Here is a 15,630-nt window from a genome sequence, read left to right on the forward strand (position 1 = left end):
AGAGGTTGATCTTTTAACCAAGCATGTCTACGAATGACTGCCCCTGTCATAGCTGTCCTACATGAAGCTTCCAGTGCATCATATCCACACTGCAGGAAGTGATTGCTTACTTGCTGAGTGTTATGTACAGCTTCCTGCAAAGTCTTCCTGTCTAAAGGATCAGGAGTGGCTAAAGTTTTTTGTAAATCTTCTAAAAGGTAATCCTGATATTGTAACATATGAAAAAGGCAATTTAAAGCTCTCATAGATAAGGTAGTAGATGTGTAAACCTTTTTGCCCCATCTCTCTAAAGATCTAGCCTCCCTGTTGGAGGGCAGTGGATTTTTAGAGGTGGAGGCTGAAACTCCTTTAGGCCCCTGTGAAATAGTTTCCAAATCAGCAGAATGGGCCCTGAATAAATGGGAATGAGTTTCTGGGACCCTGTAATACCTGTCTGGCTTGGCTGGAGCAGGAGGAAGAGAATCAGGGGTAGCACTAGAGTCAGAATATAAATCATCCAGAACATCAAGTACAGGAGGAATAGCTAAGGGCCTGTGCTGGGGCTTCTTAAGGAAAGTCATCAGGCGTTTCCTAGAATCAGAATATTCCTGACCTTGCCACTTGAAATGTTCCCTCATGGTGTGCAGAACTTCCCCAAAAGAAATATCCTCAGGAGGGGAGGCCGAGGGGATGGAATCTTCTGCATCCGAGTCCTCATAGGTCTGGAAGAGCTCTTCCTGGCTATCAGAGTGGACAGAGCCCTCAGAATCTTCATCCGAAGGAATAGGCTCAGTGGGTTCAACCCTGGGCCTTTTATCAGAAGGAGGCTGTGGTCCTCTCTCAGGATGGGCCTGTGAACCTCTAATCATGGAAATTAAATCAGCAGCCATGGACATAATTTGTGTCTCTGGAGTAGGCTGAGGTAAGGATTTGGAAGTAATATGCTTTGTTTTGCTGGCTGCCTTAGCCCTAGTGTAGGCCTTAATAGACATGGCCATAGGAGGCCTGGCAGCTCCACGTGCAGGAGTGACCTTGTCTACAGCAATGGTCTCGGGCATTTCCTCGGTTTCGGTATCCGGAGGAAAATCGATAACTGGCGTCGGAGTGATGTCCGGAATCGGAGTCGTTGGTAATGCGGTGTCTTCGGTTCGGAGCGGTGGAGAGACCGTCTCAGAGGGAACCAGAGCACTCGCGCTAGGTTTTGGCGTGGAGTCGGTGGTAGACGCGGGCCGAGGATGTCGGTCCCGGTCTTTTCGCTTTGTGGGAGTTTGCGATGTCGGAAGATCCGACGGCATGTTGTAAGCAAATTTATCGGCGAAAAAGTCTTCAGCGAACTCCGCCCGGCGCCTGAGAGTGCGCTTGTTGAAGCGAGCACAGGCTACACAGGCCGAGACGTCGTGGTCTGGGCCCACGCAAGGAAGACAGTAAGAGTGGAAATCCTTATGAGGTATTTGTTTACCACAAGAAAGACAATTGTTAACTTTTTCAGTTATTTCTGACATCAGCTGAGGCAAGAAAAGGTCCCTAACGGGGTACTTAGCTTTTTTGATGACTTCGGAATCGAAGAATACAGGAGCTGACCGACCGGCAGTTGCGAACTGCTTCTGCTTCGGGCACTGCGCGGCAAGAAAGACTGGAGAAAATGGCGTCAGCTGATGCTTATGTACTCCAGCCACTCTGACGTCGGAGAGAAATGCGACATCAGCCGACGTCGGACCCAGACTTTGGAATCCAGCCGACCGAGGGCTGCCTGAGGCAGGACAACCCACATGTTATGACTGCAGTTGCATTATTGAAGGACATCTGATTTTCTTTCTGATTCTTCTGATCAGGAATCTGATATCTCTGCTCCTTCTGATTGCAGGCAGGGAATGAGGGTAATTATTGTTTCCAGGCTGTGGCAATGTTGAGTCCAAACACTTTTTAGATACCATTGAAGTTCCCTCATATGCAGTCTTGCATATGGAATTAGCAGTATGCAGGATGCCATGAAGCCCAAAGCCTGCAGAATTTTTCTTGCAGATAACTGGGCCTTTGTTGCCAACATTTTGAAATAAGTAGTCAGTTGTCTGTGTTTGTCTGGCATGAGATAAGCCATCTGGGCAGTTGTATTTAAGCTTGCACCCAGGAATATTATCTCTTGAGAGGGTACGAGTTTTGCTTTCTTTTCGTTTACTGTGTACCCTAGACCTGCTAGTAATCTTTTTACGAACGCCAGATGCTGTAGTAGAATGTCCTTGTTCTCTCCTTGAATAAATGTAATGCAGTCGTCCAAGTAAGGATATATTTGCATTTCTCTTTGTCTGCAAAATGCAATTACTGGTGCCAGGCATTTTGTGAATACCCTGGGCACAGTAGATAAGCCAAAGGGCAGTGCAGAGAATTGGTAGTGCATTGAGCCAGCTATAAATCTGAGGTATCTTCTGCATGATTGTCTGATTGGGACATGCAGGTATGCCTCTTTTAGGTCTAAAGTCACAAGCCAAGCCTTCTTGCCCAGCATGGGCAGAAGCTGCTGCAGAGTTAACATTTTGAATTTTGGAATATCCAGGAATGTGTTTAGGATAGACAGGTCCAGTATTGGTCTCCAGGCTTTGTCCTTTCTGGGTACCAAGAATAGCCTTGAGTAAAATCCTTGTCCCTGCTCTTGCTGTGGTACTTGCTGAATGGCTCTCATGTCCATGAGGGATGAAACTTGTTTTTGTGCCACTGCCCATTGATTGCGTGGCAGGTGTGGCATACCGTTTGGCCTTGGCAGGGTGTGAAAGTGGAACCTGTAGCCTTGAGATACGATATTTAAGACCCATTTGTCCTGGGTGATCATATGCCAATTTTGTGAAAAAAGTGCTAGTTTTCCCCTCCAAAGGAGCTGCCAGAAGATAAGTGCTTGGTGCTGGCAGGGGAAAATCATTAAGACTGTTTCCTGTATGGCTGTGATTTTTCCTCTCCGCTTTTGGAGGTAGAAGCACCCCATTGTTTAGGCCTGTATGAGCCATGGGGCTGTGATCTGCCTCTGGGGCGTCTGTATCTGCCTCTTTGTGGTATGTCTGACACTGGAAAGGACCAATTCTTTGTAGGCCAGTTCCTGCTAAATCTGGGAGGCTGTACCTGTAAGAAATCCTTCACTGTTTGCATCGATTTAGCTTTGTGCTCCATTTTCTTTAACATTTCTTCTGCTTTAACACCAAACAAGGTATCATGTTGTAATGGAGCATCTAATAGTTTTGCTTTAACATGATCAGGTAGATTCTGTTCTTTTAACCAAGCATGCCTCCTAATGACAGAACCTGTAACTTCGGCCCTGCAGGAGGACTCTAGATAATCAAAACCACATTGCAAAGTATGCTTTCCCATTTGTTCAGCTGCATGCAATAAATCCTGCATTTCTTTGTTTTCTGCACATTCTGAATTTGTCAACATTTTCTGTTTAAGCAGCGACATAAGATATTACTGATATTTAAGCATATGAAACTGACAACGTAAAGCTCTTACAGCCAAGGTAGCAGAAATATAAATCTTTTCCCCCCATCTGTCCAGGGCCCTTGAATCCCTATCAGAGGGGATAGTTTTTTTTTTGCAGTGGAAGCCTTGACCCCCTTGGGACCCTAAGAAATAGTTTCTGGGTCAGCAGCAGGGTTTCTGTAAAGAAATTTATGTGAATCAGGAACCCTGTAGTATCTATCTGGATTAAAAGGAGCTGGTGGTAAAGAGTCAGGAGACAGACCGGACTCTGAAAATACATCATCTACAATGTCTAAAACAGGAGGAATAGCAAGGGGCCTGTGCTGAGGTAATAAAAGGAAGTCTCTGAGCCTTTTCTTGGATTCTCAGTAATCTTGGCTCTCCCAGGGAAATGCTCCCTCATAGTATGCAGGGTCTCCCCAAAAGAATAATCCTGAGGAGAGGCTGAAGGGTTAGATTCTTCAGCATCAGAATACTCATAAGAATAAAGGGAATATTCCTGTACAGAAGAGGAATCAGAGGAAATGGAAACCTGATCTGAAGATTCATATTCTATCTCTTGCCTAGGCTTCTTATCAGGAGGGGGATGGAAACCCCTGATCAAAGAAATTAGGTCTTCGGCCATTTTAAGCATCTGTTTTTTAGGCATGGAGGCCTGTCCAGGAGAATGCTGTACTTGTTTCTTTGTCTTTAGAGCTGCTTTAGTCTTTGCCTTTGAAGCTGAAGTTGGTTTTACATATAACTGTGTAGGCCTGAAAACACCCTCAGAAGCCGATGCCTGCTCAGCGGCTCCAGACCCATCTGAGGGAATAGTTTCAGAGTGTCCAGTACCTTGAGTTTCCAGTGGCCTAGTCAGCTCCACGTGGGAGTCGGAAGCAGCCTGTTGCTCTGAGGTAGCGGGCGTCAGGGGCTGTGAAAGCGCCTCACTGAGAACCGGCGAACCGGCGACAGGCCTAATGGAAGCCTCATCGTCGGTTTTGGACCTTGGATGCCTGTCCTTTTCTTTTAATTTGTGCTTTTTATAAACTACGGTAGTCGGCTGTTTCAATGGCATTATATAATTGAATCTTCTGCCAAAGTAATGAAATGCAAAATCGTACCGACGCTTAATAGTGCGTTGGTTAAATCTAGCACAAAACTGACAACTAGCAACGCCATGGTCAGGGCCTAGGCAAGGAATACAGTAAGAATGAAAATCCTTATGAGGTATTTGCTTCCCACAAGATATACAATTATTAACTTTTTCTGACATCGGTCTGGAGCAAGAAAAAAGTTTCCCCAACGGGGTATTTAGCTTTAATGAAGACTTCGGATCTGAAATTCGAATTTGAAAATCTCAGGAGTCGGCCGACCGGCAATTGCAAACTGCTTTTGCTTCGAAAGACTGAAGAAAATGGTGTTGGCAGCATCTGATGTCAGGGAGGAGGCAACAGCAACCGACGCCGGACCTAGACTTTGGAACTCGGGCCGACTGCGGGTAGCCTGCCAGCAGGATAACCCAACTGTATTGACTGCAACAGTGAAACATGAGGCACATCAAAAATATTTAGCTACAAAAATAGCCAGACAACGAATAGTTCGGTCTTTGAACAAGGCTCAAAACTGACAGAGAGGGACGTTGTGGTCTGGGCCTAAACAGGTGATCCAGTAAGAATGAAAGTATCTATGAGGTATTTGCTTTCCAATGGCAAGACAATTATTAATTCTTTCTGACATAGGTTAGAGCAAAAAAAAAGGATCCCCAATGGGGTACTTATCTTTTTTTGAAGACTTCGGGTCTGAAACTCGAAAACGAAAATTTCAGGAGTCGGCCAACCGGCACTTGCGAACTGCTTCTGGCACCGCACAGCAAGAAAGACTGATGTAATGGCGTCGGCTGCATGTTTTATACCCCTGACGACTTGACGTCATGGAAGTGACAGCATCTGATGCAGAAATCCCAAGACTCTGGTATTCAGGCCGGCTGAGGGCTACCTGTAGGCAGATAACCCAAATGTGATGACTGCAACAGTGAACCACGAAGAACATCTGCTCAGTACAATGGTATTATCCAGCATATTCAGAAAAATCAATCATGCTTAAGATACAGCCACGAAATTAAAAAAAAAAGTTTAGAATGCAATATATTATGAACATCACAGCATAAATCAAGAATCTATAAACAAAGGAAAAAAGACACTATACAAACCTCATAGGATGTAGGTCAAACATTGGTGGCTGTAATTCTGCAAGTTCTATTGCAGTGATCCCAACTGCCCATATATCACAAAGCTGGTTATAGCCACCATTTTTTTCCACTGCAGCTACTTCTGGAGCCATCCTTGAAATATAAAAAATAAGTTGTTCAACCTACAACATCTAATTTTTCATGTTACTAATATGATCAAACAGTGCAGTCAAAAAAGAGTGCATATTACTAAAGTACACTGTGCAGGCATATACCTATTATAGCATTTTTTACTGTAGAAGTAGTTACCTCTTCTCTTACAGATAAGTATCTAACTTCAATGGTGAATCAATGTCCAGGACTAAAAGAAACATGCGAGTGGAAATCTGTCCTGCTGAGGTAAACAAGAGAGGGGGACAAAATAAGAGGGGGTAGATATAGGCCAAGCTTGAGGGGTGAAAGCCTCCTAGAGCAAGCAGATATGGAATAAAGTAACAGCAACTCAGGTGGGTCCTCTTAACACATAAAATGCATAACAACATAAACAGCATTATTAGCCAAGTGTGAACCAGCGCTCCCAAAACACCCATGTATGTACTGGTAAAGGCTTGAACCACCACACTACAATTGTAGTAAAGTTTTCAACTCAAAAAAGCCCTGCTGTGCCTCACCAATAATCAATATCATTCAGTTTCAAATCATCACTGCATTTCCACACAATATTTCAAACTTGGGATATTTTATTGGAAATTTCCTCCAGAACTCAACTTTAATATTTGCTGCAAATATCATGGCTTTTAACTCTTTTTACTATTGGAATTCTGAAGATTGCAACTGTGATCCTGGGAATGACAAGAGTATGAGAGCAGATGTGGAGAAATACAGGCTAAGTGGTTACAGTACACCTCCTATTCCTCTCCTCTAAGGTAGACCAATCTCAGTGTTAGCACACAAATGGTGAAGGAGTGTTGGGGGGAGGGCATTTGACCACACATCAGGGGTAGGGGGGCTTGCTCTTCTGCAAAAATGCTTTAAAAAAGAAAAGTAATTTTTGTAATCTGAAGTTTTAACAAGATATTCGAGTTTAACTTTCTCAGCTAAGGTACTTGTATAGTATCAGATATAGCAAGAGTGATAAGAAGATCTTTTACTCCAACTATATCAATATTCTAAAGGATCAGACATAGCACATTTTATCAGGGGATATGTTAGACAATCTGACTGAACTGACCAATCTGGAAACCAAAAAATATAATGTGAGAATGATACTGGACATGATCTCTCTCAGAGTTTCAACAAGGCCTCTAACACTGTGCCATACATAACACTTCTAAATGTACCAAGCAATATGAAAAAATGAAAGACAGTATGATAAGAAAGTAAGTGGTGATGAACAGTGTAGAAATAGCTGCTAATTCCCAAATACACCATAACTGTAACACAAAGAAAAGTACTTTAACTAGCCCTAACTAACATATCAGAAACTGGAAGACCTAAAAAAGAAAAGCTTCTCTGTTTGTTTTTAACACAAAATACTGTAGCAGACACATGTCAAATGGTGAAAAACAGCACAAAAGAGACATGCATCAGCCTGAATAATGGTCAAAGATACATTAAGAGTCAGAGAAAAGGGAACCTCAGTATGGAGAAAATAAGACAATAATTCCCATGTACAGGACTTGTTAGCAATGTTTTCTCCTTATGTCAGAAACTATCAGTCTTCCCTCTCTAAGATGCCCTATACAACCCATTCTTACTAGCAGCAGAAAGCAGAGATGTCCTTATTCAAGTTGGGGGCTGGGGGGTTATGGCTTTAAGCCTCTTACTACTCTGAGCATGCCTACAGCTGCCTCAGAGCTTGGTACACAACAGGTGTTCGTAAATGGGTGTGTCACTAGCTTCTGTGGGGGAAGCAACTCCTCAAAGCCTGCCCTGCCACCCACCCACTGAAGTCAGTACTCCTAGAGGATCTCTATTCTCAGGTCTATGTTAAATCATCGACCGCTTAAAAAACGAACAGCGATTTATCGAACCCATGTAAGCAAAAGCTTACAATCTTGAACGCTTAGAACAACGATTATTGCTAGTTTGCATGGCTTGTAGTCAAGGCTTTACTCCTCTACACCAACAAAGGTAGCACTGTAAGAGACATAAGTGAGGACCCAACTGACATACATAAGCCAAGTCTAAAGACGCAAGAAAACAGTGTGTAAAAAATCAAGATGATTAGCATGCTTATTATGCTACACACAATACAAGAGCTTAATGTAGTGCCAACAGATTCACTAAGGCTCATAGTATACTATAAGTCCTGGAAATGGTAACTAAAGATAAATTAAGAAGTCAATTTAAAAAAAAAAAAGACTTTTAAGTATCCTCTGAAAGTAAACTAGTGAGGGACAATCCTTTAATAACTAGTGAGGGACAGTCCTTTAATCACCACAGCAAATAGGTTCGAAAAACTGTTGGACCTGAAAGCAAAGAAATGGAGACCAGAAGACTCTAGTCTTACCCTCAAAAACTCCAACAATATCAAAGAGGCAGTGTGTAGCCAGACTGTATGGAACCAAGAGCCTTTTCATGTGTGGGATATGCAGATCATGTATGGCCATGCTCAATGTAACTATCACTGTCTCAGACATGTATTATTGCGTTGTATCCCTGTGTCCCTGAATAATTGATTGTGCTCCAAGTACATTTCATAGGTTACTGTACTATCTGTGAAAACTTTCACCTGGGCTGTGTTTGCAAATGGTCACTTGATCAGTACACTGTCCCAAAAACAACTAAACTAAATAACACCAAGATGATATGAGGCAGAATGACTAGCTACTGTAGACTATGCAGAACTGCTTTGACAGGCTCTGAGTTTTGTCTCATCTAAAAACCCTTTCTTTTACTCCTAAATCTGCTCATGCAAAAGACAAACGTACAGTGTTCAAGGAAGGTGTCTGAAGCTTTGCAAACTGGCAAAGTATACAGTATCATTGGCAGGACTTCAACAGTCATTTAATGAACAATATCATCTAGAATCAACAGGCAATTAAGACCATCCTTTTGCTATAGTCTACCCTGTTTTGGGTAAGTTTTTTAACCATCTCAGTCTCTGCAGGCTCAACCCGATATATCTTTTTAGATTACCTTTTCATAGAGCTAATTATTTTCTTGACTTTCTCAGTTGCTGAAAACACAGAGAACAGATGAAAAATATAGAACTGGTGAAAGTAATGGCAAGCCACTTCAGTGTTTTTGACAAGAAAACCTTAAGCATAAACGCAACCAGATACATGTCAAAATAACAACCGTACACAAGACCCCTCCATCCGTGTCTGAAGGTGTCCAGCATACTACTGGGGAAGAGCACAGGGCAGGTATAGTAGAGCTGGAGTTGATTATGTGGATGGTTTAAAGCAAGATGGATGACCATCTGCTGAGTTGCTCAGAGATGAAAAGAATGATGCTTTAAAGAATTGCACACTACTGAAAATTGGAATGCAAGATCTTGGAAACAAGGTAAAACCAAAGTAATCAAGGGTGAGATGACAAGAATAAACACAGATGTCTTTTGCACTAATGAACTAAAATAGAATGAAACAGGTTATTTTACATCATAAACTCGTCACATCTTCTACTTGTGGTCAAGAATCTTGCAGAAAAAAATGATGTAGCTCTTATGAAGAGATATTAAAATAAGTGCAGATTTGTTACAATCAGACTACAAGCCTTTCAACATTATAGTGACAAAGGTTTATGCTTCAGCTACATATTGAAGTGGATTCAGTTGACTAGTTTTATGAGGATCTGCAGCAACATTTGGAAATGACACCAAAAATTATGTCATACTCATCTTGGGTAACTTAAATGTTAAAGTTGGCAGTCAAAGTGCAACTCAAATAATGGGCAGATTCCACCTTAGATTATAAAATTAAGCAGGACAGGACTAGCTGAATTCTGCCATGAAAGTTTACTGATGTAAACAAATTCTCTCTTTGAACAGCCTAAGAAATGGCTTTAAAAATATCTATCACCAGATAATCAATATCAAAATCAGACTATACACTTTGCAGTAAGAGACGGAAAAGTTCTACAAAATCAGCAAAAACAATACATTGAGCTTAACATGGCCCAAGTAATCAGTTTCTTATTGCAAAGTTTAGAATCAAATTAAACAAAACAAACAAAAAATAAACTAATCGAGTGAGATGCAAGTTCAACAACATTTCAAGTGAATATATAGTGGAAGTGAAAAAAAAATAAGGAATTAGACCATGCAGATACAATAATTTGAGAACTATGGACCAAAGTTTGTGATATTGTTCAGGAGGTGGCATCAATTATTCAAGTGAAGTTAATTAATAAGCAAGTATTCTCAGGAAAAGATAAAAAAAAAAAAACTTTGTTTACAGTTGGTGAAGGAATCCACATCTTCCCTGTTCTGGCGTTTATATACATGGAAATTTTTACATAGATGTTTTTCACCCTGCATAGACTAGCAATGATGTACAAAAAAGATGAAATGAAATGCTGGAGATGTGGACACCCTGAAGCTGACTGGATACATATGGTTGTTAATTGCAAAACAATTTCCCCATTTTGGTTAGACTTTAAATATCTTTGTAAAGCTCTATGGAATGACAACTGTACAATTTCTGACTCCCTTATCCTTTTCAATGTTCCTGAAATCATTCCTAAACATTTTCACTACGGTCTATTCTCTCTATAGCAAGGCAAATTGTTACTAAAAATTGGAAATCCCAACCTACTCCTGACTTTAAAGTTGAGTTCATTCATCTTGTGAAATACATTTTTAAGAATGAGATTGCTACTATAAAGGAACGGACTAACAACATAACTCAGAATTTAATTGCTTGGGCAAAACTGTTTAATCTGTTAGCGAAATATTAAGTGTTCTCCTATGTATACTGCTTTTTTAAATTGTTATGGACACTGTATATAGTTTTTTTTCTTGTTACTATACTGTTAAGTTATTGTGTTATAAAATGAATAAAACCATTTTGCGAAATAAAGAACAGATTGTGTTGGACTGGTAAAGCAATTATCTAGAGCAATAGACCACATAAGTGGAATGTCAAAAAAATATTCCAAAAAGACAATCATGAAGGCATGTTAGTTTCTCTGGTGGCTTTAGAAATGGTCAAGAAAAGGAGGACAACAAAAGCTAATGAAAATAGGAAAAACATGTCAAACTCAATGCAATTTCAGAGAAAAGCAACGGAAGATAAGGAGACATATTTAAGCAGCGCAAAGAACTGAAAGACAACAAAACGGGAAAGACAAGATATGTTTATGAAGACTGGTGGTACTAAGGTAAAAACAGGCATGATAAAACACAAAGATAGAAGGGACCTAACAGAAGGAGACAATATTAAGAAGTGGTACTAATACAGAACAAACTGCTTAAGAAGGATCCTAACATCACTAATGCACAATGTATGCTCTCTGATTTAGAGCCAACATCCTAGAGAGTGAACTAAAAGTAGACACTAGAAAGCCTTGTTAATAACAAGGCCAAAGAAAGTGATGGGATTCCAGCTATATTGCTTAAAATCATTCAAATGTATTCGGTTACACTTCTGCTTGGAATTTGCACGCAAATTTGGAAAACGTGTCAGCCATTCGAACAGAAAAGGACATTTTACATTCCAGTCCCCAAAAAGGCAATGATAAGGAGTGTACAAATTGCTTAACAGATGCCATTGTTTCATATTCCAGGAAAGTACTGCTCAAGACACTGCAAGGTAGACTTCAGCAATATACGGACCAAGAAGTGCCAAATATCAACCTGGTTTTAGAAATGGAAAAGGCATCACAGATCAAATTGTCAACATCCACTGAATAATGGAGAAAAGAAGAGAGTTCTAGAAAAACACTTCCTTCGGCTATACGGACTACTCTAAAGCCTATGACTGTGCAACCACAAAAAACTATGGTACATTCTTAGAGAAATGAGAATATTGGGTGACCTTACTTGCCTCCTGAGGAATTTGCAACTGACCAGTTAAAGATAGGGAAAGGAACATGACAAGGCTGTATGTTGTTGCCCTACTTACTTGGTTTACTTGCTGAATATTTCATGTAAAACTCAGCATTACATAAATCAGATACTGGAATCAAAATTCTCAAGAGGAAATACTGACAATTTGAAATACAGAGAAATACCTCTCTGATAACTGAAAGTGAGGAAGGGTTGATTATCATATTGATAAAGCTAAAAGTACAGAGCACAAAAACTGAATTGTTGTTTAACATAAAAACAACTTAAAATTATGTCATAAAATCCTATAAATTATAAAGAGGTGGAGGTGGCTGACAGATTTTGTTTTCTTGGGCTCAGAGATCGCTGCAGATGGTGACTATAGCATGAAATTATGCAATGCTTTTTCGAAGGGCCACAACAAATCTGGATAGGACTTTAAAAAGCAACAACATTTCACTGTCAACAAAGGTCACTGTCAACAAAGGTCTGTATAATTAAATCTCTGTTTCCTATTAATGGCATATGGATATCAGAACTGGACTTTAAGGCTGTGCATGTCAGAAAATCTATACTTCTGAATTGCAGCAATGGAGAAACATTTTGAAATTCTGTGGAGTGCAAAATCTAACTGGTCATTATTTAAGGAAATAAATCTATACTGTTCACTGGAAGGCCTAATAGAAAATAAAACAGGAATCAACAAAATCCACAACCAATAAGGTCCAGGATTAAAAAATGCAGGCCAACCGAAGTTTCAGTATTTTAATAAAACACAACAGAATTGAGTGCTTCCGTATAAAAATACTTCATAGAAAATAAAACAGACTTCAGCAACATGATGTGAAGACAGGATTCACTAGTAAGAAAATGATGCAGAAAGATTAATGGCAAAACACAAAAAGAGGTACCAGAGGCTTAGGTAAGCAGACAGCATTACTATAGTAAAAATAATGAGTTTGCAAGAACTAAAGGAAGCAGTTCTTGACAGACTGGCCTGACATGCTGAAGCCTTTGAGGTCGCCGAGTGCTGGATGCAAATGAATAACAACAAAGGACACTAAAACTTAATGCCAATGAAGTCTGATAGACTTTCACTATGCAGTTCTTTCTGAAGGTGCACAAGAATGTCCCCCTGATGTCAATCCTTGTAGAAGTGAGGAGTAGTGTAGAGCTGATGCCCACTGCAAATTCCACCTATAGGTTGTCACTGGGTGGTTACAAGTTGAGCAAGGTTTAAAAAAAAATACCAAACCACCTCGATGGTTCTCAAAATGAAAGACCCTTCCAGTCAACTCTCTTCCAGTGTGATGGAGATCAGATGGGCTCAAGGGCCAAGATGGGGGCTAATGATTAGCAGAAAGTAGGGGCAAAGTGGAGGGAAAAAAAAAGATGATGATAACATGGTCGCCTTGGCTATAAAATCTCAAGCCTAGACTGACTTTGCACTGCTGTGCTCTAAGAAGTGTTTTGAGAACCAATGGAATATAAGGGAAGGTATACATTAAAGTTGAAATCCATCTGAAGGAGAAAGCATCCATTAGCCAAACTGTGTTGTGAGGAATGAATAGATAAAAAGTTCTAACTTGTCTGACTCAAAATGCAGTGAAAACATCTGCTCCTGGGTCTCCACAGTCACACTTCTTTTTAAGTTGCCTAAATTCAGCTTCCCATTCATAAGCCATAACCTTTATAACCTTCCTGCTCACAGTATCCACAAATTGGTTCAGCAGACCTATCACATACTGCTCTAAGATACCATATGAATTGTAAGCCTGTCACCCAGACTCGAGTCTCCTTGCACAGTATGAAAGATGTTTACCACCCGCATATATACCACATGAACAAAGGATTATAAGTTCTGATCTGCAAGTCTTCTGGTGAAAAGTTGTTATGAAAGATAGTAGCGCTCTGTGCACTGCTTTCAACTCTTTCAGTGTGATATGATGAGACTTTCTCTCTTTTTTTTTTTTTTAAACATCTTTATTAACACACAGTTTACATAAGACACAGGCTGAGCCCTGAAAGGTCATAATTAGGAGTAAACATATTTAAATAAATATATAAATACACAGACTGGCAAAACAACATCAAAAAACTAAGAGGGTGAAGAGACTACTGCAGCACTCATCATTTGAAAATCTACCGTTATGGTAAGTGTACTTAAACAACTGTACTATCTTTATCATACTGATGATGGATGCATTAGCCTTGGCTTTATGGATAGATTACAGTAGCTTAAAACATTTGGGAGGAGTAATGGAATAGGTCTAGTAGCCCCTGGAGAATGGTCCTAGCAAAGTCTGATCTAGACCTACAGAAGCACTCAACCTTTTAGTACTTTGTAACAGTATATACAGAGGACCAAGTTGCTGCTTAAAGAATACTTCTAGAATTCATCTCTTTCTAAAAAGCCATAGACGAAGCAGAGGCCCTACCAGAGTGAGCCTTAACCTTGCCTGCAATAGTTCTATTTTTCCCAAAAACATCTTTATTAAATTTACACATATGACAAAGGGAATCTTACATTTATAAAAATGAAGACATACAAAATGGTATCACTTTAGTTGCAAACAGTTTACATCACAGACACCATTGAAACAACTGCATTTGTAAACATTATATATCACTTATAAACCATCCAGTCATTGTCAGTTAAGCATTATATAGCTCATTCAAATCCTGGCTCTTAAACCTCACTCCTGCTCTGTATATATTGTTCCCATAATTTCCATTTCTTTTTCCTATGTTGCTTGCTCCTTCCTTTTTCTAAAGATCCCAATTCTAGTTGTTTTATCTGTTACTATATTCACTACTTCTAGTAAAGCTGGTCTAGACTTTGATTTCCATTTTCTAGTAATCATTTTTTGGCAGCCACCATAATTGGACTCAGCAAGGCTTTACTATGTCTAGGCAATTAAAATTCTGTAGCATAACTAAAAAAAATCATCTCCCCAGTCAGTCCAATCTGCTCACCCAGCATTTCCGACACAGCGGTCCTGCCTGTAATAGTTTTGTTACCGTAAGAGTAACAAAGGTAAAAGACGCAGACAACAATTTAGAAATAGTCTGTTTAGACAAAGAAATCCATAAGGCTTCTTTCTTTAAGTATCTGAAAAATTTTGTTCTGTCAAGATAGCACTTGGGTTGTATGTGGACATCTAAGGTATCAAACATCCTTTCTCTCAAATTTTTGGGTTCAGAAAAGACACAGGAAGATGGATAGTTTGGCTTAAAGTAAAATTGGATACCATTTTACGCATAAATGAAGAATTAGTTCTCAAACAAACCCTGTCTCTGTGGAGCCTGAGAAAGAATTCACTCTCCACAAGAGCTTGCAACTCAGACAATCTTCTTGCAGAGTTCACAGCAATCAATAAAAGTTTTCCATGTTAAGAGTCTCAAGTCAGCCTGATGAGCTAGTTCAGATAGAGCAAGAGTTGGTTTCTCTAACAAAAAATTAAGATCCAAAAAGGAGGGGGCACTTTTTTTTTGAGGTCTCTTATGCAAAACCACTTTCAAAACATTTTCGCATGAGAATGCATTGAAAGAGGGGGATACATGAGCAGACATACTGAAATGGTCAACAAACGAACCCTGATGCAGGAGTAAGAAAGGCCACAGGACAGTAACTCACAAATATTGTAAAACCAGACAAGTACTAATCCCTGAATGGGTGCTGGTTATGTTGTTGGCATCAACTAGAAAATCTCTTCTATTTGCTAACATATGATTTTCTAGTAGCAGGCTTTCTTGCCTCCATTAGTAGCTACTGCACATCCACAGTAAACTGATGCCTAAAGAGCATTAAGACCATATCATCCAGGCAGTCAGTTGAAGCTGAATGGGGTAAGGGTGTATGAAGCACCCCGTTCTTATTTATGTAGATCCACTCTGTGAGGAACCTTGTGGTAATTGTCCCTGATCATTTTCAAAACAAGGACAAAACACTGTTGCCTGGGCCAGAAGGAGGCCACCACAATAATCTTGGGAGATTCCTACTCAATCTTCAGAAGTATGCTCGATA

General features: G+C 40.1%; 1 protein-coding gene across 3 annotated transcripts in view; it reads right to left on the minus strand.

The window, feature by feature from the left end:
• Positions 1 to 15,630, minus strand: part of MAP4K5 (mitogen-activated protein kinase kinase kinase kinase 5) — a 2,873,315-nt gene that overhangs the window by 1,814,377 nt on the left and 1,043,308 nt on the right. For all 3 annotated transcript variants that reach the window (XM_044074300.1, XM_044074299.1, XM_044074298.1), the window contains exon 9: positions 5,630 to 5,761. In XM_044074300.1, the coding sequence (XP_043930235.1) occupies positions 5,630 to 5,761 (132 nt within the window). The remainder of the gene's footprint in view (positions 1 to 5,629; positions 5,762 to 15,630) is intronic.

This window comes from Protopterus annectens, chromosome 6.part0, assembly GCF_019279795.1.
Source record: "Protopterus annectens isolate FY-2018-M chromosome 6.part0, PAN1.0, whole genome shotgun sequence".
Lineage (NCBI taxonomy): Eukaryota > Metazoa > Chordata > Ceratodontiformes > Protopteridae > Protopterus > Protopterus annectens.